We start from the raw sequence: 26,911 nt of genomic DNA, 5'->3' as shown, positions 1-26,911 counted from the left end.
ATGTAACCACACTGTGAGGAAAGATGACACTGGAAAGGGCCTAAACTCTACTCTACCTTAACAGTAAGTCAATCCATAATGTTTAAAAGTAATAAATCAATATAAATAGAATGAGGATATTATTGGAAATATGTAGATAAATATCATAAGAAAGAGCTAAAGGAGTAGAAAGTGGTTTTTGGGGGGGAATACGACCAAAGGATGGAATTAAATGGGTCAGAATACTAGAGCTTTCATTACAAGCCTTTTTGAATTATTTGACTTTTTAATTTCATTTGCTTGTATTATTTGAATAAAATACTAAATTATTAAAAATAACATTGCATAAATCATAGTGGTTTAAGTACATTATTTAAAGCTATAGAAATAAGTAATCAATAAAATAACATAAAATTAAATGAAATTGACCAATGGAGAGAGGAGAGGAAACGTAGGAGCTGTATTGATCATTTTGTAGCAGGAAATCAAAATATATGGTTTAGAAATAAAAAGTCAAATGATATAGTGTGTGCATCCTACTCAGAGTGACCAAGCTAATCAGCAGAAAAACTCAAAACAGAGTAGGACTGAGGTAGAAAAAGAGAAGAATTTTATTTTTACTTTTATAAACCCCTTTGTAAGTTTTGAATTCTTGTTTTTACATGCATACATTACTTCCGTAATTATAATTATGTATCATTAACTTAGAATTAACAACAACTAAAAATTGTGACATAGTTCACATCAGTGTGAAAATGTCTCCACACTGCCCCCAATAGAGAATGAGGAGGAAGAAATATGGAAAGACTCATATTTCAGAGATTCCCCTGAATCTTCTCTACAGCTTGGTGCCCAAATCTGGAATAGATGGTCCTTTGTTTAATTGAGGGTATAAATAAATATCCAAAATGTTTATTTTGGATGTAAAAGCCCTGAGACGAGGGAATAATAGAGAGCTAAAATGCTTTCCCTAATAAAGTGAAGGGAAATGGGTTTGCAGGGCAGTGGGAGCAAGAGTGGATGGTGTATGTCAAGGAGAGATTTGAGGCGGGAAAGCACCAGACCAGAAAAGTCCGGAGGCTGGCAAGGTCATGCTGAGAAAGTCAGCTAGAAGATATTCCTGTGGCATTGAAAGGCAATGGTCTTTTAAGATCACAGTTATATGACATTCGGTGTGAAAGTCCAATATTGTGTAGCCAACCATATACCACTCTGTTAACTCTAAAGCTTTAGTAAAAATCAACGACACAACTTTCTTGTGACTGTTATTTTGAAAAAATCAAGGAAAAGAGGCAATGTTCTCTATTACTGGTGAAGATGTGGTGGGCAAGCAGAGGATAACCAGAGGAGGTAAGCATGAGTGAGAAGGAAATTTCAGAGGAGGTGAAAAAATGGGAAGAAGTGGTGGCTGTCAGAAATACAAGGCTCCCAAGAATATCCAGAGATATAAAAGGAAGATGTGGGGTAAGCTCCATCCAGCTCCTCGCATCCCTTTTACCACTTCTGTGCACTCTTCTGCAGGTTTCTGTGTGCTTTGGTTTCTAACAGTCATATTTTCTACTCTCTTGGCAGGTTAGGCTGCTGGAGGCTACCCCCCACCTGCATCCCCCCCACCACCACCCCCGCACAGAGATGGCTGGATGCCCTGGGGGCTTGTGTGCCCCCAGAGTGGCCCTTCACCAATAACTGGCTGGTACAGCAGAATGAAAGCCCGGTTCCTTTGCCTGGAATTGGAACAAAATTCAAACAAATTCATAGTCCAGAGTTCCCTTTGGGACAAGGCTACGCCCCTCATCGCCCTGCTAGGCTTATTTCCTGTCCTGTCCGGCTCACCCTACTGCCTTTCCCATTTCTCCTTGGAGCACTTATTTAATAAATCACTTTGCACACAAATCCTCAACTCAGGGTCTGCTTCTGGGGAACCTGACATAAGAGAGATGCTAAAGCCATTTTAACTAAAATGTTAAAGAAAAAAGTGATCAGATTGGATGGGAAGATTTGAGCAAGCCCGAGAAGAATGTCTGGGTTACACATAGATCAAGCTTTCAAAGATTTTCAAGCTGGTTATTATTGAGTGGAAGGAAGGGCAAGCAAAACCAAATGTACCTTAAATATAAAGAGGAAGTGAGAAGATGTTCCAGAGAAATACTGGTGATCAAATAGGGAGAGAAAGGAGAAGACCTGGAGGAAGATATGCTGTTGGGCCTGGGTACTGAAGGACAAGTAGGAAGTAAAGATGTAGGATAAAGATACCTCAGGTAAGGCGAAGTATGTATTTTGGAGGACCACGTATACCCTGCAATATAGCAAAATAGAATAGAACAATAATCAGAGAAACATTAGTAAGTGATTCCAATAGGGGCCTCATTTTTCATTACACAGGAATCAAAGTGGAAACAAAGACTAGATTTTTGACAAGTAATTATTTATTTCTGTCATTCCACCAAATCAAGGAAAGCAGAAGCTTAAGCTGGACTCAGATATAAATCATCAATAGTTCCATATTATTAGTAACACTATCAACAGATTCTCCTAAAACAGGTGGGGTTTTTTTATGTCAGTAAATAATAATGCTTAAGGAACAGTAGAACTGCTAATTAGAGAAATGTATCTAATTTTATATTTTTGTCCAGGGAAGTATAAGGGAGGGGGAATGAATGTACTGGTTTCTAACTGGTGTTCCTCTTGAAGTCTTACTCTTGTTTGAGTCGCTTAATCTCCAGAGACAGTTTATACACCTCCAGGGCCATTTTCACTTCCTCCAGGTTTGGGAGACACTGCATGAGTTTACTGCCTGCTAGCACTTGCTCACAGCCATTATGGACTTCCTAAAAGAGATAAAAGGATGAATTTTGAGAGGCTTCTCTCTAAACTGTGATGGTAGAAGATTCCTTCAGGATGCCTCACTGATGACAGCAAAATTGGAATATCAAGACCCTCCTTAGGACTGATGGAAGAAACCCAAAAGATACTTTGTGTCTCAGCAAAGCGTTCACCCTAGCGTTCAGACCAATGAAGCAGGGAAGGAACTGTGCTCCAGAAGACACCCAGCGGGTCTCTTCAGGGCCAACTGAAGGGAGGGTTCTGATGGTGATTGCCAAAGCATAGCACTTAAGTAGAAAACACAGGGCTGGGGGCCAAGTCACCTGGATCTTAACACCATCCCCACTAGAGGTTTGGTCCTTCTGACTATAAAATGAGAGAATTAAAATATGCATTAATGAGCTCACCAAGTGCTTTGAGGGTGAAATTGTTGATTCCAAAAGTGATTTAAAAAAGTCAGAAATGAGTCCTGACAAAAGTCAGAGATCTCATCAGTGTTGGTTGGGACCGTGCGCTGGAGCAGGCTACCATTTTTAGAATGTGATAGAACACCTGGAAATGTGTGCCACTTACCCACTCACACTTGGGCGCCTCTGGGTACCATGTTTTGTTCTCTGTGCAGGTGATACTTTGAGAGCGGACCACAACATAGCCAGAGTTACAGTGGATTGTGACATTTTCTGGCTCAACATATGGATCCTGATCCACAGACAGATTTCCATTTTCTACCTCTGGTTTCAGACACAGAGCTGTTACGGAAACACAATTTTGATCATCTGTGATTCTCAGAATAAGATCTTACAAAAATAGAGAATGCGGAGGGATGAGAAACACTGGTAAATTATACCTGCATGCTGAGAGTTGTTCTTTACCGCTATTCATTGTATTACAACAAATTAATAATAATAATAATAGTAATAATCTACATACTACTATCAACATGAAACACCATTATCTCCATTTTTCTGAAGAGAAGAATTAGATACAAATAGTTTAAGTGACTTGTCTAAGGTTGCATAGCTTTTATTTTATTATTTTTTTTTAAGGTTTCATAGCTTTTAAGTGACTTGATTATGATGAAAACCTAGGTATTGTGGTCCTGGAATCTGAGTTTTCAAAACCACTGTACCTCAAAACCTTACTCTTTTCATGATCTTAACTATGTAATTTTTAGTCTCATATCATTAATATCTTCCTGTATTAAATGGAGATAATGATGAGAAATTAGCCCCTTGCACTGCTGTTAAGTATGATTTAAAAAAAGAAACACAGCTAATCTTTTTTTTTAATTGAAGTTTATTGGAGTGACAATTGTTAGTAAAGTTACATAGATTTCAGGTGTACAATTCTGTAATACATCATCGATATATAACACATTGTGTGTTTACCACCCAGAGTCAGTAATATGTTATATTTAAATAAAAAATTTTACTAAAGCAAAGCAAAAAGTGGCCCTCTAGATTACTTCTGAAAACATACACAATTGGTAACAGTGTGATAAACTGGGTGATGCTTCATGCTTTTAAAGTATTGTACTGTATGCATTATTAATATTAACAACATGAAATGAATAAATAAGCAGATAACATACAAATTTCTAAGTTTTTGCTTCTAGCTGGGAGAAGACTACTATCAGAACTTTCATGGTGGTTCTTCTACCTTCTTGGCAAGGACCATCAATAAAGTTGGAATTACCTTTACATTGAGGGGCTGGAGATGACCACTGTGAATTTCTGCAGGTGATTTGGGGCTCTCCAACCAGAACATATCCGTCATCACATTCATAGTGCATCACAGTGGTAAAGGATAATAATGAACTTATGTCTTGATGAGATCCGTGGGCAATGCTAGGAGACTTTCTGCAATCTTGAATGGTGAAAGAGAATGGTTGAAGAGAATGAGCTATTTAATTTAACAATTCAGATTGAGCGACTCTTCTCATTTTATAGAACTAAATCATTAAATTATGCTGCTGAGGTATATTTATTTCCTTGACAAAATTACTAGGAATGATTAATTGAGTTCTTTACCACTGTGTTATTATTTTATATATGTTATACCATTTAAACGTCACACTGTGAGGCAATACTATCATCATACCCATTTTAGAGAAAAGGAAACACACTTTAGAAGGGTCAAATATTCTATATAAATGCCAGTAACTTGAATTAAACTTGCAGATTGAACTCAGGTTTCTATCTTCAAATTCCTCTTGCTACTTTCTGGAAATCTGCTGTTTTCTGCTCTCTGTAGTAATCATTGGACACTTACTTTACATGGCATCAATGGATGTTTAAAAGGCCATAAAATAGAAGTTTGGGCTAAAGAACAACATTTTTGTTACTTGCCATGTCAAGTAATACCCCATAATTGATGAAGTAGGTGGCTCAGAACCAGTTAAAAAATTCTTAAGTCCCTCGCCCAAATCAAAGACATCAAAAGGTAAGGAATTGATTTTTTTTTTAAGAGTAATATTTGGGGAAGTATTTTTTGTAAAGCTTTTGATATTCTGTGAGCACCACTCCTGTCCCCAGATGAGGCAGGTGTACGAGTGTGTTCTTCCTTCACATTGACAGAGGAATTCTGAGTAGCCCACTGAGAAAGCCTGATATGCCTCCTTTCAGTTTGGAAGGAACATTAAATGGGCTGTCTAGTGGCTCTGATGGTAAGAGTGAAGGACAGATTTTGCTGCTTTGAGAATGGTCTATATTTCTGACATTATGCAGAACAAACGATGAGTAAGTACTTCTTGTGGATTAGAAATGACCTGCATTGAGAAAGACAGCCATTGTGAAGTTGTCTTCAGGTCAGTCCAAAAGGACCATCTGAGGTGGGAGGAAGACCTCTGCTAAAACAAACAAACAAACAAACAAACAAAACAAAACTCTAGGAGTTGCCAGATATCTAGGAGATAGGAAAGAGTAAGAAATCAACAAGAATTGGAGATGGGTTTGACCATACCCTAGAAACTGCAGTTAGCAGATCCTCAGTGATGATGTAGTACCCACAAAAACAAACAAACAAACAAACAAACAAACTCACACGGAAGAAAGAAAGCTTTAAACACCCATGAAACCAAGAATCAGCTAAGATCAAGCACTGTTTCCCTTACCTCCACTCCTCCCAAATCTTCAACTCTGGAAGATTCAGAAAGCATAATAACAGTAATTCCAAGGTAAATTCTGTTTAATTCACCTGTGTATAAGTCAACAGATTCCATACAGCTTTTCCTAAACCTCAGATTAAGTACCTTTATAGAAATATAAAAAGTAGCTCATAATTTTTATGAATAAACATATGAAGTTCTATACTAGGTCTTTCAGGTAATATTAAGGGCCATACTTGCAATGTACTTAAAAAGATACAATATGGCTATATAAAAAGTTATATCATAATACTAGTCATACAAGTGCCAGAAGATTAGGACAGGACATGCGTTCTATAGGAGAAAGTGTTAACAGAACCAAGGACTAAAATATTGAGAGAAGGCATCCATGAATAAGTTGGAGATATATTTTGAAGGAATGGTAGAAGTTGAGTAGATAAGATAGTAGAGGCAGATCAACACTGAGGCCATGAGCAAAGTCTCTGGCATCAGAAGATTGTTACTGTGAGAGAAAGAAGAGGCAGAGTCAGAAAGGGAGATTCAAGTCAGAGTTGACAGACATTAAATGTCATGTCAGAGGATATAAATGTCATGTCAGAGGAAATAGGTAATGGGAAGATGTGAGGGAAGAGAAGGAAAAGGGACGGGGAAACAGAAACATAAAGAACTATCATAATAAAGATGTTAACAAATTTAATATGGCTCTCTACTATCTCAGACTCTAAGAGAGGAACTCAGAGACAAAGTTGGAGAACTGAAAATCCCCTGAGCATAAAGTTCTTTATTCTATATTGACTCTATAATTTAAATTAATACTGTTCCTCAATAATTTTCTTATGTCTGATGTGAAAAATCAACTCCAAAATATAAATTCTTCCTTAATAAATCCATGCTTTCCCGCTAACCACTTTCAGTGATGAAGAGAGCATGGCTTCCACACTTTTAAATCAATCTGCTAACTCACTTAAGAACATTCATCTATTATTTTAGAGTTAAGATTTTCCTTTTAAGCTATTCCAACCCCTCCATTTTTGTGCCATGATTGCTGTTTCAGGGAATATGTTTATAAATATCTTTAATTTATTATAAAAATTAATTATCTCAGATCAAAATAATATTAGCTAACACAAGAGAAAAATATAATTTTGCTTAACGCACACATCCTTTTAAATAATATAACAAATTAATTTCCATAACAACAGATCTTCAACCAGTTCTGATAGTTTCTCTCAAACGCTTTTATTTCTCCTTCGTTTGCAAAAAATTTCCTACATTGCAATAACAATACCTTAAATTTATATGATTTGTAGTTTTTAAAGTGCCCTATATTTTACTCTAGAAAATTTCCTCAGTATTTGTGATAACACACAATATTTTTGCTTTATGAATGGAAATTTTTTCCAATCAATCACTAAGATTGTAAACAGTATAATTAACCTATTTGGAAAATTAATGTGTTTTAAGCATTTTGGAGCATTTAAATATAAGAAATTTTTTTGAAAATTAGAAATTATTTCTTTTTGTTATTAGCTTCAGGTGTATAAAACAACGTAATAGTTAGACATTTATACCCCTCATAAAGTGATAACTCCCTCTCCCCAATCTACTACCCTTCTGACATCGTATACAGCTGTTACAGTTCCACTGACTCTATTTCCTATGCTGTATTGCACATTCTGTGACCATATTTATATATATTAAACTATATTAAAATATAGTTGACATTTATTATTATTCAGCTCCAGGTGTACGCTGCAGTGGTCAGTCTAGAGATTATTTCTTACTAAGGCAGCCTCACAAGGATTTTTACATGTCAACACAATTATTCTAGACATAACAACAGCCTTTACGTAGAAGAGTTTCTTTTATATTTTTAAATTCTTTATTTTCATTAATAACATAGCTCATTGTACTCTTTCAAAAAGGTTATGAATTACCACCATTTGACTATATTTGATTAATTTTAGATAGGGTATTTTTCACCATATCTTAGAGAAACTACCTCTTTCCCCTATAACTACTTTACTCACCACACAGGCCAGCAGGGCACAGCAGTAGGGTCAAGACCCCAAAGAGGCACAGGGCTGGGACAGTGATCTGCAACTTGGGGGGCATGGTGCAGAGTCTCAGAGGCACCTGCTGACACTCAGCCTTCGCAGACACCTTGAATCAAGATGAAGAAAAGTTTTCTAAGTAACAGTTGAATTGGTGCCTAAGCCAAGGAACTCAGCCTTGGGAAACTGCCAGCACTGTGTCACTAAAGGGGCGGGGCAGGGGGAGCGACTAGAAGACCAGGTGCTGAGTGTCTGGGCAGGCTGATAAGGCCCCCTTCTTGAGAAGAAGAGTCTGGGGCTTGATGTGAGAGCCCTCTGCGGTTCTGTACATATTTACTATTGTAACTCTAAGACTTCATTGCTGTTCAGATGGCACACGTAATGAGTTTTTTCTGGATGTACACATGACTCCTTTCTGAGTAAACGAAGGCAAAAGGTGCCGGAATTGAAGCTCAGAATACAAAGTGTATGTGGCGGGCTCTCCAGGAATTACATGTCATAGCATGGGAAACAATAAACTGTCCAAGAACAGTGCGTGTCCAGGAAACTGGTTTCTTCAGTCAGGGGTATGAATTGTCCATAGAAGAATGTTGTTGTTGCTGTTGTTGTTGTTGTTGTTTTTCTAGAAAATTATATTTCTGTCTAGATAGCCCATGGTCTAGCGAGAACAAAGTAACACAAGTCTCTAAGTGTGAAAATACTAAAAAAATGCAGTCCAAACAATAATTATTCTTACAATACTTTAGTGGGGATGTCTTTACCCTACTCCCTGGGTTTGCAGATGTACATAAAACACCAAACGATTCACTCTATGAAACTATTCTAGTGTGGAAACTATTCTGATCTGTGTTTGCAGCAGCACAGAAAAATCATGCACTGAAAGTAAAATAGTTGAGGATGATGAATTAAGAAGAAAGAAAGATTTAGTGTGACTTTGTGAATATGTGACTAATGTATGATCTGGGGGAAGCCCAGTATTTTGTCTCTAAGCACGAAGAGCCAAGTGGATAGAAGGCACATTTGTTATTCTTCATCAATTGTTAACCCCAAGACTAAGTTTCTCTTAACTACATAGGACTGCCTCATCCAGATCATTCCCTAAATTTAGTCTCTTTAAGTGGGACAGATGACACTATGAACCTGGATTCTACATCTTGCCTAACACCTGTGCATATCTGTGTTTAGATAGTAGTCTGAACAAAAGAGTAAGCTCTGGAAATTGTCCTAACGTGATCTTCACTATTCAGCTGAGTTGGAATGACTCCTACATACCCATAATAATCAAAATGCTTATCTCTCAAAACTAAATGACAAGAATTACCAACTATAACAGAGTGAAATTCTTTGGAATACTGAGGAAAGCACAATTAAATTTCAACTTCCTAGACAGAAAGGAAGACAAATAAATCCACTAAATATTTTTTTTTTCCTTTAGAAAGAGGAATCACGATAAAGAGATACTAATGTAAATGATTAACCAGACACCTGCTTTTAATCTTTAAGCATGTAGTATACCAGAAAATTACATAAATCATCGTAATTAATCCTCCAAAAACTCTGTGGCATGGGTCTTAGCTTCCTCATTGCATAGATGAGGAAACAAGTTCTGGTAGATTGAATAAACTGCCCTGAAACCTCTCAGATAATTAGTGGCTAAGCCAAATTCTGAGCTGAAGACTGATTCTTTAAATACAAGCTTTTTCTTTATACAAAACTAATTTCCACATTTTGGCCAATAATGGTTTCTTGTCAGGACATTGAACCAGACATTTGGGACTAAATCAACACTGTTGGCCTTTACCCAACGGTATGCCCACTCTCTAGATGCTGCTGGTGCTGAAGTTAATGGCATAGACTTATGATCTTCTCCAGAGGATGTGCTGGGATGACAGGAGCCACTTCATCTTAATGTACCTAGGAAGTTACACCCCATACCCCAAGAGCAGCCAATGCCCAACTGATATTGAGGCACACAGCCCTGATTCCTTGCCTCAACTCTGGACAACTCTGTGGTGTAATTTATGCTATAGAGCTCACAATGAAGTCTACACTTAACCTGCGAACAAATCGTTACTCAGTTCCTTTCCTTCCCTATTGTGCTGCTTCATTCCCTTATAGTTTTGTTTTTCTTTTTCCTGAACAGCACACCATCCAAAATTTACATGTATCTGAATGTGGAGAAACTGACTGACTGAAGATAGTTTATATCACAAGTGGACCTATCAATCAAACTCTAAGAATGGGATTCTCGAATTGGATCACACACCAGCCAACAGGCAATGAAGACTCCATCTCTGGTGACAGGTGGAGTATCGATAGTCCTGGCTTGCTGTAGCATTGCAACTATGAACCTGGTAAACTGTCATGGGACATAGATGGAAGGAGATCATTGGCTTATGCAATATCTCTGACATTTGAGTGGTTCAGCGCAAACAACAATAATAAGGATTGTTTGATGCAGGCTCAGTACCTCCTAACTGAAAATGAAAGATCAAAGCAATCAATCACAATTTAAATCCAAGTGTGAAAGCCAGAAGTCTTCCTTGTCAGTATTTAAAGGAACTCTTGTCTCAGGTGGCTGGGAGGCTAATCATTCTAAAGGCCAGGTTCAGGATATAATCAAAAAAGAGTAGTAGAACTTCAATAAAGTCTGAATTTTTAGCCCTGGTAAGTCTCCTACTAAAAGTCAGAGCCTTTATGGAGAAAATGGTGCCTTTAGACTCAGCGTGAGGATATCTGAGTAGATGCACTACAGAACCTTGAGTCCCAGATTTCTCTATACCTAAAGAGCCTATATAATTGGCCTAGGTCCCTTTGTCATAAGATAGTGCCCCTGATGCTTGAAGATCACGAAGAGGAATCAAATACAACAGGTATCTTATAAGAAGACCATAATTGCCCTCAAGACCTGCACAAACCTTTCCTCCAGGCACCAGACGAATCAATAGCTGGAGTCAAACCTCAGCATGAACTGACTAAGAATGTGATGAACCTGCTAAGAGAGGAGAGGAGTCATATGCAGGATCTGTGGTACCTACCTAGCATGTGTTAGCAGTGGGAAGAGTGCGCCTAGGAGAGGATCTTAAAGACAGATAAGGGAGAGTTTGTCAGGATGGGGACACTCTCCCATAACAGAGGATTTAACACTTTGTCAAGTGCCATGGGAGTCAGCTCTTATATACTTCTGGGATGCTTTAGAAGATTAAAAAAAAAAAAAAAAGATCATTAAGTGGTGTAGAGATGCCAGAATTGCCATGGCAGACTAAGTAGGAAGTGATCCAAGGCTCTGAGAAGCAGTCATGTTAGAATGATCTAGCTTATGAAATCATAAGTCCCACCTGCTATTTTCTTCATGAGAACCCTGAAGATGTACCATTTACCAAGGTTTACCAAGGCAACAAAGAATGCACCAGTGACAGGCACCAATAATATAAAGAGACTCAAATGTGGCTGGCCCTCTGTAGGCTGCATTTTATGGTAAGGGGATGCCATTATCGAACGTGGCTGCCTAGTAGCAGTGGGACTTATATTAGGTTGGTGTAAAAGTAATTACAGTTTTTGCAATTTTTTTATTAGGGAATATTAGGGAACAGTGTGTTTTTCCAGGACCCATCAGCTCCAAGGCAAGTTGCATTTTTAATCATTGTTTTCAGTCTAGTTGTGGAGGCCACAGCTCACTAGCCCATGTGGGAATCAAACCAGCGACGTTTGTGGTATGAGTACTGCGCTCTAACCAACTGAGCCAAATGCAATTGTTTTTAACATTTTAAACCACAATTAGTTTTGTACCAACCTAATAGAATCCCCGGATAGCTAGGCTAAGTGGCTGCACTTAACTTTCATAATTATTGGAGGGCCAGAACTAGGGTTATGCAAGAGACATGCCTAGGATGCAAAATTAAAGAAGGCACTCATTCTCAGAGTTATGCAAGTTCTGACCCTGAGAGTGAATGCCTCCTTAAGAGTGAGGCATGTAGGGCAGCAAGGTTGGGATGCAGACATGGGACAGGACATCCTGACCTGTAAGAATCTAGGAAGAGTTTTTATAGAATATGTGTTTCTTAGGGTAAAGGTCAGCTAACATGGGTATTGCTTAACGTACAATCAAAAGAGATCAAGAACGAATGATCCAACGACTGAGGCCAGCCACTCAATAGGAAGTCCTGATCTCTTGCCCAATTACTTTTTCTTGGCAGTTTTCTCACCAGTTCTCAGATGGAAAGTGAGGATAGATTCCTCTGAGGAAGAACTAGCAAGTGTATATAGTAGTCATTCTCCAGTCTTTCCTCAAAGGAATCTTCAGTCATTTGCTTAAGTGTGCACTAGAAGCTTTAGAAACATGTTGGATTTGAGCTGTCTCCGATACCTGGCAACAGAAAGTGTCACCATGACCACAGTCAAAATAGGAGGTGCAGGAGCCAGGCAATAAAACGATCCCTAGTTCATGTTTGTCTCACAATGATCCATTTATCATTTATCATTACCATAAACCACCTAGTGGTTTATGGACCCACCTAGTGGCCATTTCTGTGGTTCTCAAGTGTAGATCAGTTTGTAGGACTCTAACACTGGTTTTCTGACCTTTGGAATAAGAGCTATCAAAGTAAGAAAACCCATGTTAAAACAAAACAAAACAAAAAACCCTACAAATAATAGCACTGAATGTTTTTCCCTTAAGATTAGGAATCAAAGCAGGGATATCTACTCTCATTATTCCTATTCAGCAATATACTGGAGGCCTCAGCTAGTGCAATAAGGCAAGGAAAATAGGTAAAAGTCATACAGTTTGGAAAGATAGAAACAAAACTGTGTTTATTTGCAAACAACATAATTGTTTATTTGGCAAACTTCAAATAATTTATAGAAAACCTGCTAGTACTAACAATTTAATAACGTCATGATGTACATGGCTTATACATAAAAATCTATATTTCTTTATACTGGCAATGAAAAATTGGGAATTGAAGTTTTAAAAGTGCTACTGCCTCAAGGGCAATACGCTGGATGACAAAAGCCATTTTCAAAATATCACACACTTTAAGATTCCATTTGTAAAATATTTTCAAAGTGAGAAAATGACACAGATAGAGAACAGATTAGTAGTTACTAGTGTTAGGGATGGTGGGCCAGGGGAGAGGAGTGAGCATAAATAGAAATGAGTCGTTCAACAGGGATCTTTGTGGTGATAGAATACCTTTGTGTTTTGATTGCTGTGGTTGTTACACAAATATACACTGTGATAAAATAGCATAGAACTGTACACATACATTGAGCCAATATCAATATCTTTTTTGTTAAGGTTTTTTTTTATTGGAGAAGGGGAACAGGACTATTGGGGAACAGTGTGTGTTTCCAGGAATTTTATTGGGGAACAGTAGTGTGTTTTTCCCAGGACTCATCAGCTCCATCCAAGTCCAGTTGTTTTTCTTTCAATCTTAGTTGTGGAGGAAGCAGCTCAGCTACAGGTTCAGTCGCCGTTGTTAGTTGCAGGAGGCACAGCCCACCATCCCTTGTGGGAGTTGAACCAACCTTGTGGTTGAGAGCATGCGCCACAACCAACTGAGCCATGTGGCCACCCCAGAGCTCAGTGGCAACTCATTGACTTCATTCTAGTTGCAGAGGGCGCAGCTCGCTGGCCCATGTGAGAATCGAACTGGCAGCCCCATTGCCCAGAGCTCGCTCTCTAACCAACTGAGCCACCTGTCAGCTCCTCAATTTCTTGATACTATAATTCTTTAAAATATAGTAATTGGGAGAAATTGGGTGAAAGGTACATGGGACCTCTCTGTGCTATTTTTGCCACTTTCTGTGAATCTATAATTATTTCAAAATAAAAAGTTTTTAAAATGACACCAGCTCTACGTGGTGCATGGCAGCTGAAAACTCCAAAGCATTTGTGAAAGGGAAAGAAAACCTGATTAAATGGAATGATATACCATGCTCATGGATTGGAAGGTTCAACCTTATTAAGATATCAATTCTCCTGAAATTGATCTAGAGATTCTAGATTTAAAGCTTTCCAATGCAAACTTTGCAGATGTTTTATAGAAATCTGTGAACTATTTCTAAAATGTAGTACACGGGTAAGCCAAGGACTGAGAAGAACCAAAACAATTTTGCAAAAGAATTAAAAGTTGAAAGACTCATACTTTTTTATTTTAAGACCAACTATAAAGCTACACTGATTAATACATCGTGGTGTTGGTATAGGAATGGACTTACTATCAATGGAAAAAATAAAGTCCAGAAATACACTAACACATATGTGGTTAACTGATTGTAGACAAAAGTACCAAGATAATTCAGTGGAGAAAGGGTAGCATTTTCAACAAATTGTACCAGAACAATTGGATATCCATATGCAAAAAAGAAAAAAAAGAACTTTGATTCTTACCTTTCACCTTATGCAAAAATTAACTCAAAATGAATCGTAGACATAAATGTAAAGCTAGCCAATTTGGGAACTACCAGTTTAAGAGAGATACTATATTTTCATTCCTCTAAGTATTCCAGGGTTTAATCTTTGTTATAAAATTATATCTCTAGCACATACATGCCTGAAACTAAATAGCTTAGCTTGCAAAGACTGTCAATTCTGACTCATGTTTTACTATATCACCTCAGTTTTATAAAGAGATAATATATTTGGCTCTTTGAAACCTCATGAACTGAGGTTGAAGGTGTTATCTATTATGTTATTCACTGTTCCTTCTGAAATAACCCCTGAAATAAATTTCCTTTCCATTTTTATAACAGAAAAAAGTTTCTATAGAACTAATAAACTAATATGTGTCTTTTTACCAATGTAAATATTTGATCCATTATATTCCCTATTTTAGTTTGACTGAAAATAAACTCAATTAAAATTATTACATAAATTAAATTTTAGTAAATTTACTCCTATCTCTAACATGATTTTGATTTTTCCTTTTTATTTTAGCAAGTTTAAATTATGCATATCTACTAAAAATGATATATTCTAAAGTTTTTTTTTGAAATTGTTAAGTTTCTAGGTGATGAGCTAAAGATAAAAAAGAAAACTATTAGCAAGAAAAATTTTCAGTTATATAAATATGCATCATTTACAATGTGTAAATATTCATAATGAGTGACAGTTAATCTTATATTTAAACCTAAAAATATCAGCATCAGAAAGTTGATGATTTGCTAAAAAAATGATGAGAAGAGAGGATTAGGAGCTATTCACAGGATTATTTGTGGATCAGAGGAATTTTTGGAAAACCAAATTCTTTTTCTGAACTTTTGCTTCCTTCATTAAAAAATGGCAGCTCAATCCATAGTCTCCATTCATATATAATTTTTCATCTGCAAGTCTGTTATTCACCAGCTTTCTTTCCCTCAGGCTCTTTCATCAAACATGAAGAAATAATAAATCACATAGTTTGTTTCCTTGTGGTCAGAGAAAAATATTTAGCAGAAAATTTTAATTAATCTTTTGTTGGGTTGTATTAGCACCAAATTTTTACCTCATGTAACTTCATACATTCTATATTCATAATGTAATTATTCAGCACATAGTGTGGGAAAACCTCTGGAGGAAATACAAAGATGAACTCATCATAAAGGAAGGGAAAACATTCTACTTAAAACAAGGAGATGAGTGTAACTGCTCTATTTTCTAGGGATGGGATCCATCATTTCAAGAAAAAAAGTAAGTGCTACCAGTGCTGACAGTGCAAAACCAATGTTGCATTAGAAATAGGCAGAGGGGGACATCATAGGAATACAGCAGCAAGGTGGTCTTCTTGAGTTCTCCTCTGGAACTTGCCACAAATTGAACATCTATAACCCATCGAAGGACCTTCTGCTCATCACACAGAACAGCTAAGAGACTCATAGGAGGATTACTTGAATGGCCCAGCCCTAAAGGCACAAGATTCAACACACCCAGAGGCCAACTAGACACCAAACAAGAGTATTATCGGGTTTGACCTACAAGTAACACATCCAGAGGCAATTCTCTACAGGCACAAGAGCCGATAGGGGCCAAGCCTCATTTGAGCAGTCAACCCTCACACAGCAGCTCATCCACTAGTTCTCACAACTAGTCAGCCTAGGAGTCAATCCCATTTACTGACAAGACAAAAACAATTAAAGCTCAACCTTAACAGGAGAATACACACAACAAAAGGGCCACCTTTCAAGCACATGCACAGGAGAATAAGAAAGTGGTGTAAGTCAAATATAAAGGACACATACTACATAACATCACCCAGCAAAGACCAAGAACCCTAGGGGATCTACTTAATACATCAAAGCAAACACAGAGAGTCAGCCAGAATGGGGAAACAAAGAAACATGTCCCAAATAAAAGAACAGAAGAAACTTCCAGAATTGGAACCAAATGAAATAGAGGTAACCAAGATATCAGAGACAGAGTTCAGAACACTGATGAAAAGAATGTTTAAGGAGCTTAGTGACAACATAAAGGATAGAGAAAACATAAAGAACAACCAGTTAGAACTAAAGAATACAATAACTGAAAAAAAGAACACACTTGAAGGAATTACCAGCAGGTTAAATGAGGCAGAGGATCGAATCAGTGATTTAGAAAACAAATTAGCAGAGATCATCCAAGCAGAACAACAACAACAAAAAAGAATAAAAAATAGTGAAAATGGTTTAAGAGACCTCTGGGACAACATCTAGTGCAACAACATGCGTATCATGGGAATACCAGAAGGTGAAGAGAGGGAGGGAGCAAGGGATCGGGAACATATTTGAAGTAATAATGACTGAAAACTTCCCTAACCTGGTGAAAGAAACTGACATTCGAGCCCAGGAAGTGAGAGAGTTCCAACCAAGATGAACCCAAACAGGCCCACACCAAGACACATTATAGTTAAAATGGCAAAGGTTAAAGACAAAGAGAGAATCCTAAAAGCAGCAAGAGAAAGACAGCAGGTTACATACAAGGAAACTCCTATTGGACTATCAAGTTACTTTTTTACAGAAACTTTATAGGCCAGAAGGATGTAGTAGGAAGTATTCAAAATGATGGAAAACAAAGGCCTACAACCTACATTGCTTTATCCAGCAAGGCTATCATTTAAAATTGAAGGAGAGATAAAGAGCTTCCCAGGAAAGAATAAGCTAAAGGAATTTATTGGCACCAAGACAGCAATGCAGGAAATGTTAAAAGGGCTTCTGTAAACAGAAGACAGATGAAAAGTAACTAATGAAGAACAGAAATACAAATAACGAAATGGCAATAATTATGTACCTATCAATAATCACTTTAAACATAATGGACTAAATGCTCCAATCAAAAGACATAGGGTGGCTGAGTGGATAAGAAAACAAGACCCTTGCATAAGCTGTATACAAGAGACTCACTTCCAGATCAAAAGACACACATACACAGAATGTGAAAGGTTGGAGTAAGATATTTCATGCAAATGGAAATTAGGAAAATCTGGCATAGCAGTACTTATATCTCACAAAATAGACTTTAAAATGAAGAATATATTAAAAGACAAAGATGGGCACTACATAATAATAAAGGGATAATAATAAAGGGATCGATCCAACAACAGGACATAACCCTAGTAAACATCTATGCACCCAACAAGCGCACATGGAACATTTTTCAAGATAGACCACGTTAGGCCAAAAAACAAGTCTCAATAAATTTAAGAAAATTGAAATCATACCAAGTGTCTTCTCTGACCACAGTGCTATGAAATTAGAAATCAACTACAGGAAAAAAGTTGGAAGACACACAAATACATGGAGGCTGAATAACATGTTACTAAATAATGAACAGGTCAACAATGAGATCAAGGAAGAAATCAAAAGATATCTTAAGACAAAAGACAAATGAAAATGAAAACACAATGACTCAAAATCTATGGGATGCAGTGAAAGCACTCCTAAGAGAGAAATTGATAGTACTGCAGGCCTACCTAAAGAAACAAAAAAAAAATCACAAATCAACAGGTTATCCTTACACTTAAGAGAGAAATTGATAGTACTGCAGGCCTACCTAAAGAAACAAGAAAAATCACAAATCAACAGGTTATCCTTACACTTAAGGGATATGGAAAAAGAACAGCAAAATAAGCCCAAAGGGAGTACAAGAAAGGAGATAATGAAGATCAGAGTGGAAATAAATGAAATAGAGACACAAAAAAAAATACAAAACATCAATGAATCCAAGAGCTGGTTTTTCGAGAAGATAAACAAAATTGACAAAACTTTAACCAGGCTAATCAAAAAGAGAGAGAGAGGGGGGGGGGGAACCCAAATTAATAAAATCAGAAATGAAAGAGGAGAAGTGACAACAGACACCACAGAAATACAAAAACAAGTTTAAGGAATTACTATGAGCAACTATATGCCAACAAATTTGACTATCTGGAAGAAATGGACAATTTTCTAGAAGCATGCAACCTTCCAAGGCTAACTCAAGAAGAAAGAGAAAACCTGAATAGACTGATTACTACCAGGGAAATTGAATCAATAATAAACAAGCTTCTAACAAAGGAAAGCCCTGGGCCAGATGCCTTTACAGTGGAATTTTACAAAACACTTAAAAAAGAATTATCACCTATTCTTCTCAAACTATTCCAAAAAAATCCAGAAAGAAGGAAGGCTCCCAAACACTTTTTATGAGGCCACTATCACCCCGATCCCCAAATCAGACAAAGACATTACAAAAAAAAGAAAACTATAGGCCAATATCCCTAATGAACATAGATGCAAAAATCCTCAAAAAATTATTAGCAAACAGAATTCAGCAATACATTAAGAAGATCATACACCATGATCAAGTGGAATTCATTCCTGGTATGCAAGGTTGGTTCAACATCCACAAATCAATTAATGTGATACACCACATTAACAAAATGAAACATGAAAATCATATGACCGTATCAATACATGCAGAAAAAGCATTTGACAAAAATCCAGCAGCCATTTATGATAAAAACTCTTAAGAAAGTGGAATAGAGGGACCATATATCAATAAAATAAAGGCCATATATAATAAACCCATAGCTAACATCATACTCAGTGGGGAAAAGCTAAAGCCATTCCCCATAAGATCAGGAACAAGGCAAGGTTGCCCACTTTCTCCACTTCTGTTCAACATTGCTCTGGAAGTTCTAGCCACAGCAATCAGACAAGAAAAAGAAATAAAAGGCATCCAAATTGGTAAGGAGGAAGTAAAATTGTCATTATACACAGATGACATGATACTATATATGGAGAACCCCAAAGACTCCACCAAAAAATATTAGAACTGATAAATGAATTTAGTAAAGTAGCAGAATACAAAATTAATTCAGAAATCAGTTGCATTTGTATATACCAATAATAAAATAACAGAAGGAGAAATTAAGAAAACAGTCCCATTTACAGTTGCTTCAAAGACTATAAAATACCTAGGAATAAATTTAACCAAAGAAGTAAAAGACCTGTACTCAAAAATTATAAGACACTGAAGAGAGAAATTAAAGAAGATACAAATAGATGGAAACACATACCATGCTCATGCATAGGAAGAATTAATATCATTAAAATGTCCATACTGCCTAAGGCAATATACAGATTCAACACAATTCCTATCAAACTACCAAGCACATTTTTCACAGAAACGGAACATATAATCCTAAAATTTATATGGAACCATAAAAGACCCCAGATAGCCTCGGCAATCTTCAGAAATAAGAACAAAATGGGAGGTATAACGATACCTGACATCAAATTATACTACATGTAGTAATCAAAACACCATGGTCCTGGCATAAAAACAGACATATAGATCAATGGAACAAAATAGAGACAGAAATAAATCCATGTCTATACTGTGATTTAATCTACGCCAATGGAAGCAAGAATTTACATTGGGGTAAAGATAATCTGTTCAATAAATGGTGCTGGGAAACCTGGACAGACACATGCAAAAAAAAATGAAGCTGGACCACCTCCTTACACCATATACAAGAATAAATTCAAAATGGATTAAAGACTTAAATGTAAGATCAGAAACCATAAAACTCCTAGAAGAAAATATAAGAAGAAAGTTTACAGACATTACCCAGAGTAATATTTTTACTGATATATCTCCTCGGGCAAGGGAAGTAAGAGAAAAAATAAACATATAGGATTACGTCAAACTAAAAAGTTTTTTCACAGCTAAGGAAACCATCAATAAAACAAAAAGGGAACCTACTGAATAGAAGACATTTGTCAATGATGTATCTGATAAGAGGTTAATATCCAAAATTTATAAAAAACTCAGTCAACTCAACACCAACCAATTAAAAAATGGGCAGAGGACATGAAGAGACATTTTTCTAGAGGACATACAGATTGCAAACAGACATACGAAAAAATGCTCAACCTCACTAATCAGTAGAGAAATGCAAATAAAAACCACAATGAGATACCACCTCACTCCAGTCAGAACGGCTATTATCAACAAATCAACAAACAAGTGCTGGCGAGGATGTGGAGAAAAGGAAACCCTCGTGCACTGTTGGTAGGATTGCAGATTGGTGCAGCCACTACAGAAAACAGTATGGAGGTATCTCAAAAAATTGAAAATGGAACTACCTTATGACCCAACAATTTCACTCTTGGGTATGTATCCAGAGAATTCTAAAATGTTAATTCGAAAAAATCTATGCACCCCTATGTTTATTGCAGTGCTGTTAACAATAGCCAAAATGTGGAAACAACCAAAATGCCCATCGGCAGATGACTGGATTAAGAAACTGTGATACATTTATGCAATGGAGTATTACGCAGCCATAAAAAAGAACGAAATCTTACTATTTGCAATGATATGGATGGACCTAGAGAACATTATGCTAAGTGAACTAAGTCAGACAGAGAAAGACAAATACCATATGATCTCACTTATATAAAATAAAATTAAAAAATCTAAAGAATAGAATAAATGAACGAACTAATCAGAAACAGTCTCAGAGATATAGAGGAAAAACTGAGTGTTGCTAGATGGGAGGGGGATGGCGATAAGGGGGAAGGTGAGGGGATTAGAAAGCACAATCGGTAACCACAAGATTGTCACAGGGATATAAAAGTCAACTTGGGGAATATAATCAATAACGTTGTAAAGATTTTGTAGGGTATCCAATCGACACTTGTCTTATTAGGGAGACCACTTCAGGGATGCTGTAGATGCCTGATCTCTGTGCTGCCTTATCACTTTGTGAGGGGTATAAATAATAAATGTTTAAGTATTACAGTGTTTTGTACACATGCAACTAATAAAAAAAATAAAAAATAAATAGGCTGAGGGGCTTAGGAAGAAGCAGAGAAGCTGTAATCTCCTCTTGCATGGTAAAAATTCAAGTTAATAAAGAAGCAGGCAGGAAACTGGAGGCTCTTCTCAGAAGAAATTAGACAGCAACAGAGACACCAATAAACACTGATATTTGGGGATTCCTCTGAATTTCTTAGGGTATAAAGTAAGCTGCTGAAACAAAAGCAGAAATTTATATCATTTTTCAGAAAGTATAAATTTTCAGAAAGTAAAAATTTATAGTATAAATTTATTTTTTTTAGAAATTTATACATTTACATAAATGTATAATTGACATCTTATAAACAGTATAGAGGCAGAAGCATATTCAAGTTGGGCAGCATCTCTGTCCAACAAGGTCATCCAGGGATCAGGTCTCTTCCTTTTTGTTGCTCTAACATTCCCTATGGTGTTGTCCTCATAGCATGGTGAAAGCGGCTCATCAGCACCCTGTCAGCATTTCAGTCCCCATAGGGCAAAAGAGGAAGTGAAAGGTAAGTAGCTTCCTTTCTAAGAATGTGACTAGAAAGTTGTGCCCGTTGGGAGGTTGCTTCATGGGAGGCTCTAGTTGAGGAAACAGGTGTCCTGCTGATAGTTAAAGGATAAGAGTAGTTCTATTATTTAAAGCAGGTAGAAGAAAAATGGATACTGCAAAACAATTAGCGCCATCTGACACAACTCCAAATAAGTGGGGGGAAATAGCTTACTGTCCAATCTCCCCATGTACATAGAACTTAAATCAGTTTATGTGGGTCTCACCCTTAAAAATGAATACCATGTGCTTACACGGTGGAAAGTTCGCGAACTTAACTGTCTGACCTTTGTATATAACCTAGAATCATCATCAACAGAAGTTTATAGAGAGCAGAATAGTCCTTACAGAGAAACTCTGAGATGTATGAGTAGGCACTATAGCGATAAAAAGCAGAACTTTTTTTTAAATGGAGAAATTTTTTTAAAATTAATAAAATAGTTAAAATACAAAATCAAGAAAAAATACGCAAAGAATGTGGTGCAAGGGTGAGATAGAGATGATGGTATAGGAAACCAAGAAAAAATATAAGAAAATTATAGGATTAACAAAGAGGTCTAACATCTGACCAATAAGATATCCATAAAGAGAAAAGGGGTGGGGGAAGAGAGAAGAGAAAGTTACTGAAGAAATTACACCAAGAAAATTTCTCAAAAAAAAAGCCACAATGTTGTCATGGAGATATGAAAGACAGTTTGGGGAATATAATCAAGAGTTATAAAGATTTTGTAGGGTGTCAGATGTGCACGTGTCTTATTAGGGAAACCACTTCATGGACAGTGTAGAGGCCTGACCGCTGTGCTGTACACCTGAATCTGAAGCTGAATAATAATGAATGTCAACTATACTTATATATATATATAATCATGGGATGTGCAATACAGCATAGGGAATAGAGTCAATGGAATTGTAACAGCTGTATACGATGTTAGAGGGGTAGTAGATTGGGGGAGGGGATTATCCCTTTGTGAGGGGTGAAAATGTCTAACTATTACATTGCTTTGTACACCTAAAACTAATAATAATAATAATAATAAAGAGCATGAGTTTCCTTGTAGAAGAATAGAGATTAAGAAAAAAATCTAATATGATCAGTAATAAAAAATTGTTTCTTGCTTCTTAATTGCAATATTGGAATCTATCACAAAAAGAAGACATTCCTTAAAAATTCTAAAAGGGAATTGTTTCTCACCCGGTTTTCTGCTCGCCGTCAAATCAGCAATGGAGTATTGGGAGAGAGACAGTCTCCGATCTACAGGAGCTCCATACTTTTGTTCCTATGCATCATGTGTAGGTAGCTCATTGAGGATATGGACCAGAGGCAACAGCCAAGAAAGAGAACAGACCGAGCAGGAAACTGAGTACACAGATGGGAGAATATCCACTGCATGTGGAAGTGTGTGACAGACACTGTCAACTTCCTGTCATGATCACTAGGGCCCCACCACTTTGGCACACTCTGAACCAACTCCAACCTCCAGTATTTGCTTTGTTTGCTCATATCCCTACCCTGGAGGTTACTGAAAACAGTCTCATAGGTGCCATTGACTACCAGTGTCCTGGTCCTCAGGAGCATGCTTAGCTGGCCTGTTACGTGGGTCATATGTCCTGGGAACACGCCTCCACCAGGAAGGGGAGGGAGTTGATGAATAAATAAATACCCTATATTTATTTTTAATACCCTATATTTATATTTATAAATACCCTATATTTATACTCATAAATAAATACTCTATAAAAGGTCTTCGTCCTCACAAGGACTAATCATAGCATGTTCCACACAACTTCATAACTGAGCTCCTGTCAGCAACCACAATCCTCTCAGCAGTACTCCCTCTTTAGGCTGTCCTCCCTTCCCCTTATTACTATCCACCCACTCACAGAGCTTCCTGAGGCCACATCTCCCTGAAAATGAGTTGCCCACAAATCCTTGTCTCAGGGGAAACCCAAAATAAACATCAACTAAAAGGAATTCCTAGTAGCAGGAGCAGGTAATGTCTTTTAAGACCATGAATAGATACCTTTCATGTGAAGCATGTTTCTCTAACAATTCAAGCCCTTCTGTAATATCTACAGTTCTGTGAAAGCCTATTATACATATGACTTTTCTGTGGCTAAAACATGTTCACAGCCTCAGGACCTCCTCAAAGGCTTAGGTGGTGAGTGTGGCTGAGAGGCTTCTCTCCAATAATGAGGAGGGTACATCCTGACTGGACTACAGGATCAGGTCAAAGACCAACCTTGTGTGTGGGACAGTTGCTCAAGCCTTTTTACTTTTCTATTAGAGAAAATGAGGACCAAATGCAGTCCTAAATGACCATGAAGACAAATAGTTTGATGTGTACCTATTTATTATAATAAATTTGGGGCCAGTGGGATGGTAGAGTTATTCAGTTGGGATGGAAGTGATCAATGTTAAACTGAAGGCAGCAAGTCACCTTTTCCTCCCTCTTTTCGGAAAAATTATAGGGACAACTTCAGAGTGGAGTTCCGTGCCTTATCTACCTGTAGTTCCAGGAGTTCAATCTCCAAGGACAATTTATACACCTCCAGAGCCATTTTCACATCTGCCGCATTTGAGAGACACTGCGTGATGTTTCTGCCTGCTAGAACTTGCTCACAGCCTTCAGGGACCTCCTGAAAGAGAGAGGGGTGGTGAGAGGCTTCTCTCCGATCATGAGGACGGTGCATGCTGACAATGGCAGGACTATAGGATCAGGTCCAAGACCAACCCCAGGACTAGTGGGTGAGCAGGGAAGCCAGACAACACCTGGGATCCCACCATAGTCTTCCCCGGAGAGATATAGATCTGTTCTGAGACAGCTTCCCAGAAGGCCTCTTTGGGGACAGAGGCTATTTCTGCTAGCCATCCAGAAATGGAACACATTACAAGGTCTGAAAATTAAGTTCACGAACTTGTTGCAACAATCCTGCTAACCTTTTTTGATATCAGAGGGATTATTCATTATGAATTTGTACCAATTGGACAAACAGTTCACCAAGTTTACTATTTGAAAGTGCTGAAAAGGCTGTATCACAAAGTTAGACAAAAACGACCTGAACTTTTCACCAATTCATGGCTCTTGCATCACGACAGTGCACCAGCTCACACAGCACTGTCTGTGAGGGAGTTTTTAGCCAGGAAACAAATAACTGTATTGAAACACCCCTCCCTACTCACCTGACCTGGCCCCCACTGACTTCTTTATCCAAAGATAAAGGAAATATTGAAAGGAAGACATTTTTGATGACATCAAGGGTAGTACGACGACAGCTGTGATGGCCATTCCAGAAAAAGAGTTCCAAAATTGCTTTGAAGGGTGGACTAGGTGCTGGTGTCAGGAGATGGCTTCCCAAGGGGAGTACTTTGAAGTTGACTGTAGTGATTTTCAGCAATGAGGTACGTAGCACTTTTTCTAGGATGAGTTCTCGAATTTAATTGTCAGACCTTGTATATTATACAGGCTAGAAAGGAAAGTTAAGGGTCAGTATTCCTAGGTGTATGAGAACCTCCTCTCCCTAAAGGAGATTGGTTTTTCCTGTTCTCAAGTGAGAGCAGGAAAACTTGCCATCCTAACGGACCAGAGTGCTTCAAGGCAAAAGAGAGAGAGCGAGGGAGAGGGAGAGAGATCCATTAAATGACTCAGAAATGAATCCTGACAAGTCAGAACTCACCCTTGCTGGTTGGATAGCACAGGAACTTCCTTCAATTGTGCCACTTACCCACTCACACTTGGGCACCTCTGGGTACCAGGTTCTGTCCTCTGAGCAGGTGATACTTTGGAGACCGACCACACCATAGCCAGAATCACACAGGATGGTGACATTTTCAGATTCAATATACTGTCGCTTATCCACAGACAGCTTTCCATGTTCTATCTCTGGTTTCAGACACAGAGCTACAATGAAAGCACAGTGTTAAGCAATCAGTAAATCCAAGAAAAAAGATATGCTAACCTGTTAGAGTTATGCAAATGAACTACATGTCGGTGCTTCCAGTTGTTTTATCTTTCTTTCATTTTGATGGCAATAATATCCGTTAACACAGATTGAGCACAGGCTCATGTCAGACTTCAGGGCTAAGCATTTTATGTAATTATCTCATTTAAGTCTCACTTGGCTCTATAAAGTGTGCATTGTTGTTATTCCCATTTTATCTAGGACAAAATGAGATACAGAGAGTTTAAGACACTTGTGCAAAGATATAATATCTTTAAATAACATGACAGGGTATAAAAAAGGCTCATGACCCCAGATTCTCAGTTGTCAAAGCAATTGATCTCTACAAGACACTAGGTATGAAAATCTCCCTTTTGCCTATTGTCTTCCTGTGTGTGATAGAGGCAATGGTGACAAATAATTCCTGGAGTTGTTGATAGCAAACTCATATTAAACCTGTGTGCATGTGAAAATCAGGCCCAAACTTGAGTCCTCTTGTCCCCACAACAAGTTAGCAAACTTGGAGTCCCCCACCACACACCCTGTACCAGGTTCCCATGGAAATACCTGTCACTCCCTGATGTTCGGAGCTGACCCGAGAGCCTACATTCATGCCAGAGCATGTTTCCATGAATATTTTGCTACAGGCCACAGCTACCCTCAGAGAAAATGTATCATGTATAGACTATTTCCAGAAATATACAAGAAATTGGGAATGGGGGCTGCCTCAAGGAGGCTGAATTTTGTAACTGGGAGAAAGTAGGAAAGATGAATGTGTCTGTATGTCCTTTGTAGTTTTTGCTTTGAGCGCCATCTGAATATAGTAATTATGTAAAGTAAATCAAATCAAATGTTTTTATGCTGCCTCTGACAGGAAAGAAACTACTCTCAATCCTTTCACGACAGTTCCACACACTTAGCATGGGCTGAAAGGGGAGCTGGACTTACCTTTACATTGAGGGGCTTCATGTGACCAGCGCGAAGAACTGCAGGAGAGTGTGGCCTGTCCATGCAGCATGTATCCTTTGTCACATTCATATTTAACCTTATTAGTTATGGATAAATATGCATTAATTTTTTCATAATGTCCGTGGGCGATGATAGGAGGATGATTGCAACCTTGGTGGTAAGACATAAAGGGAGAGAGCTTGAGCTTGTAGAAAGTAAAAAATAACACATTTCAGAAT

At 37.6% G+C, this 26,911-nt stretch overlaps 1 protein-coding gene across 1 annotated transcript in view; it reads right to left on the bottom strand.

The window, feature by feature from the left end:
- Positions 1-568: 568 nt before the first annotated feature.
- Positions 569-26,911, bottom strand: part of C4BPA (complement component 4 binding protein alpha) — an 85,222-nt gene continuing 58,879 nt past the window's right edge. Inside the window, exons 13-19 of the mRNA XM_081026192.1 lie at positions 26,673-26,843; positions 25,509-25,684; positions 24,291-24,422; positions 7,939-8,071; positions 4,498-4,668; positions 3,376-3,551; positions 569-2,807 (exon numbers count right to left, since the gene is read on the bottom strand). Of these exons, the coding sequence (XP_080882318.1) occupies positions 2,673-2,807; positions 3,376-3,551; positions 4,498-4,668; positions 7,939-8,071; positions 24,291-24,422; positions 25,509-25,684; positions 26,673-26,843 (1,094 nt within the window). The 3' untranslated portion in view covers positions 569-2,672. The remainder of the gene's footprint in view (positions 2,808-3,375; positions 3,552-4,497; positions 4,669-7,938; positions 8,072-24,290; positions 24,423-25,508; positions 25,685-26,672; positions 26,844-26,911) is intronic.

The sequence above is a fragment of the Rhinolophus hipposideros genome (genome assembly GCF_964194185.1).
Source record: "Rhinolophus hipposideros genome assembly, chromosome: 19".
Classification (NCBI taxonomy): domain Eukaryota; kingdom Metazoa; phylum Chordata; class Mammalia; order Chiroptera; family Rhinolophidae; genus Rhinolophus; species Rhinolophus hipposideros.
The sequence above is the reverse complement of the archived record's forward strand: the minus strand, read 5'-3'. Positions and strand labels throughout refer to the sequence as shown.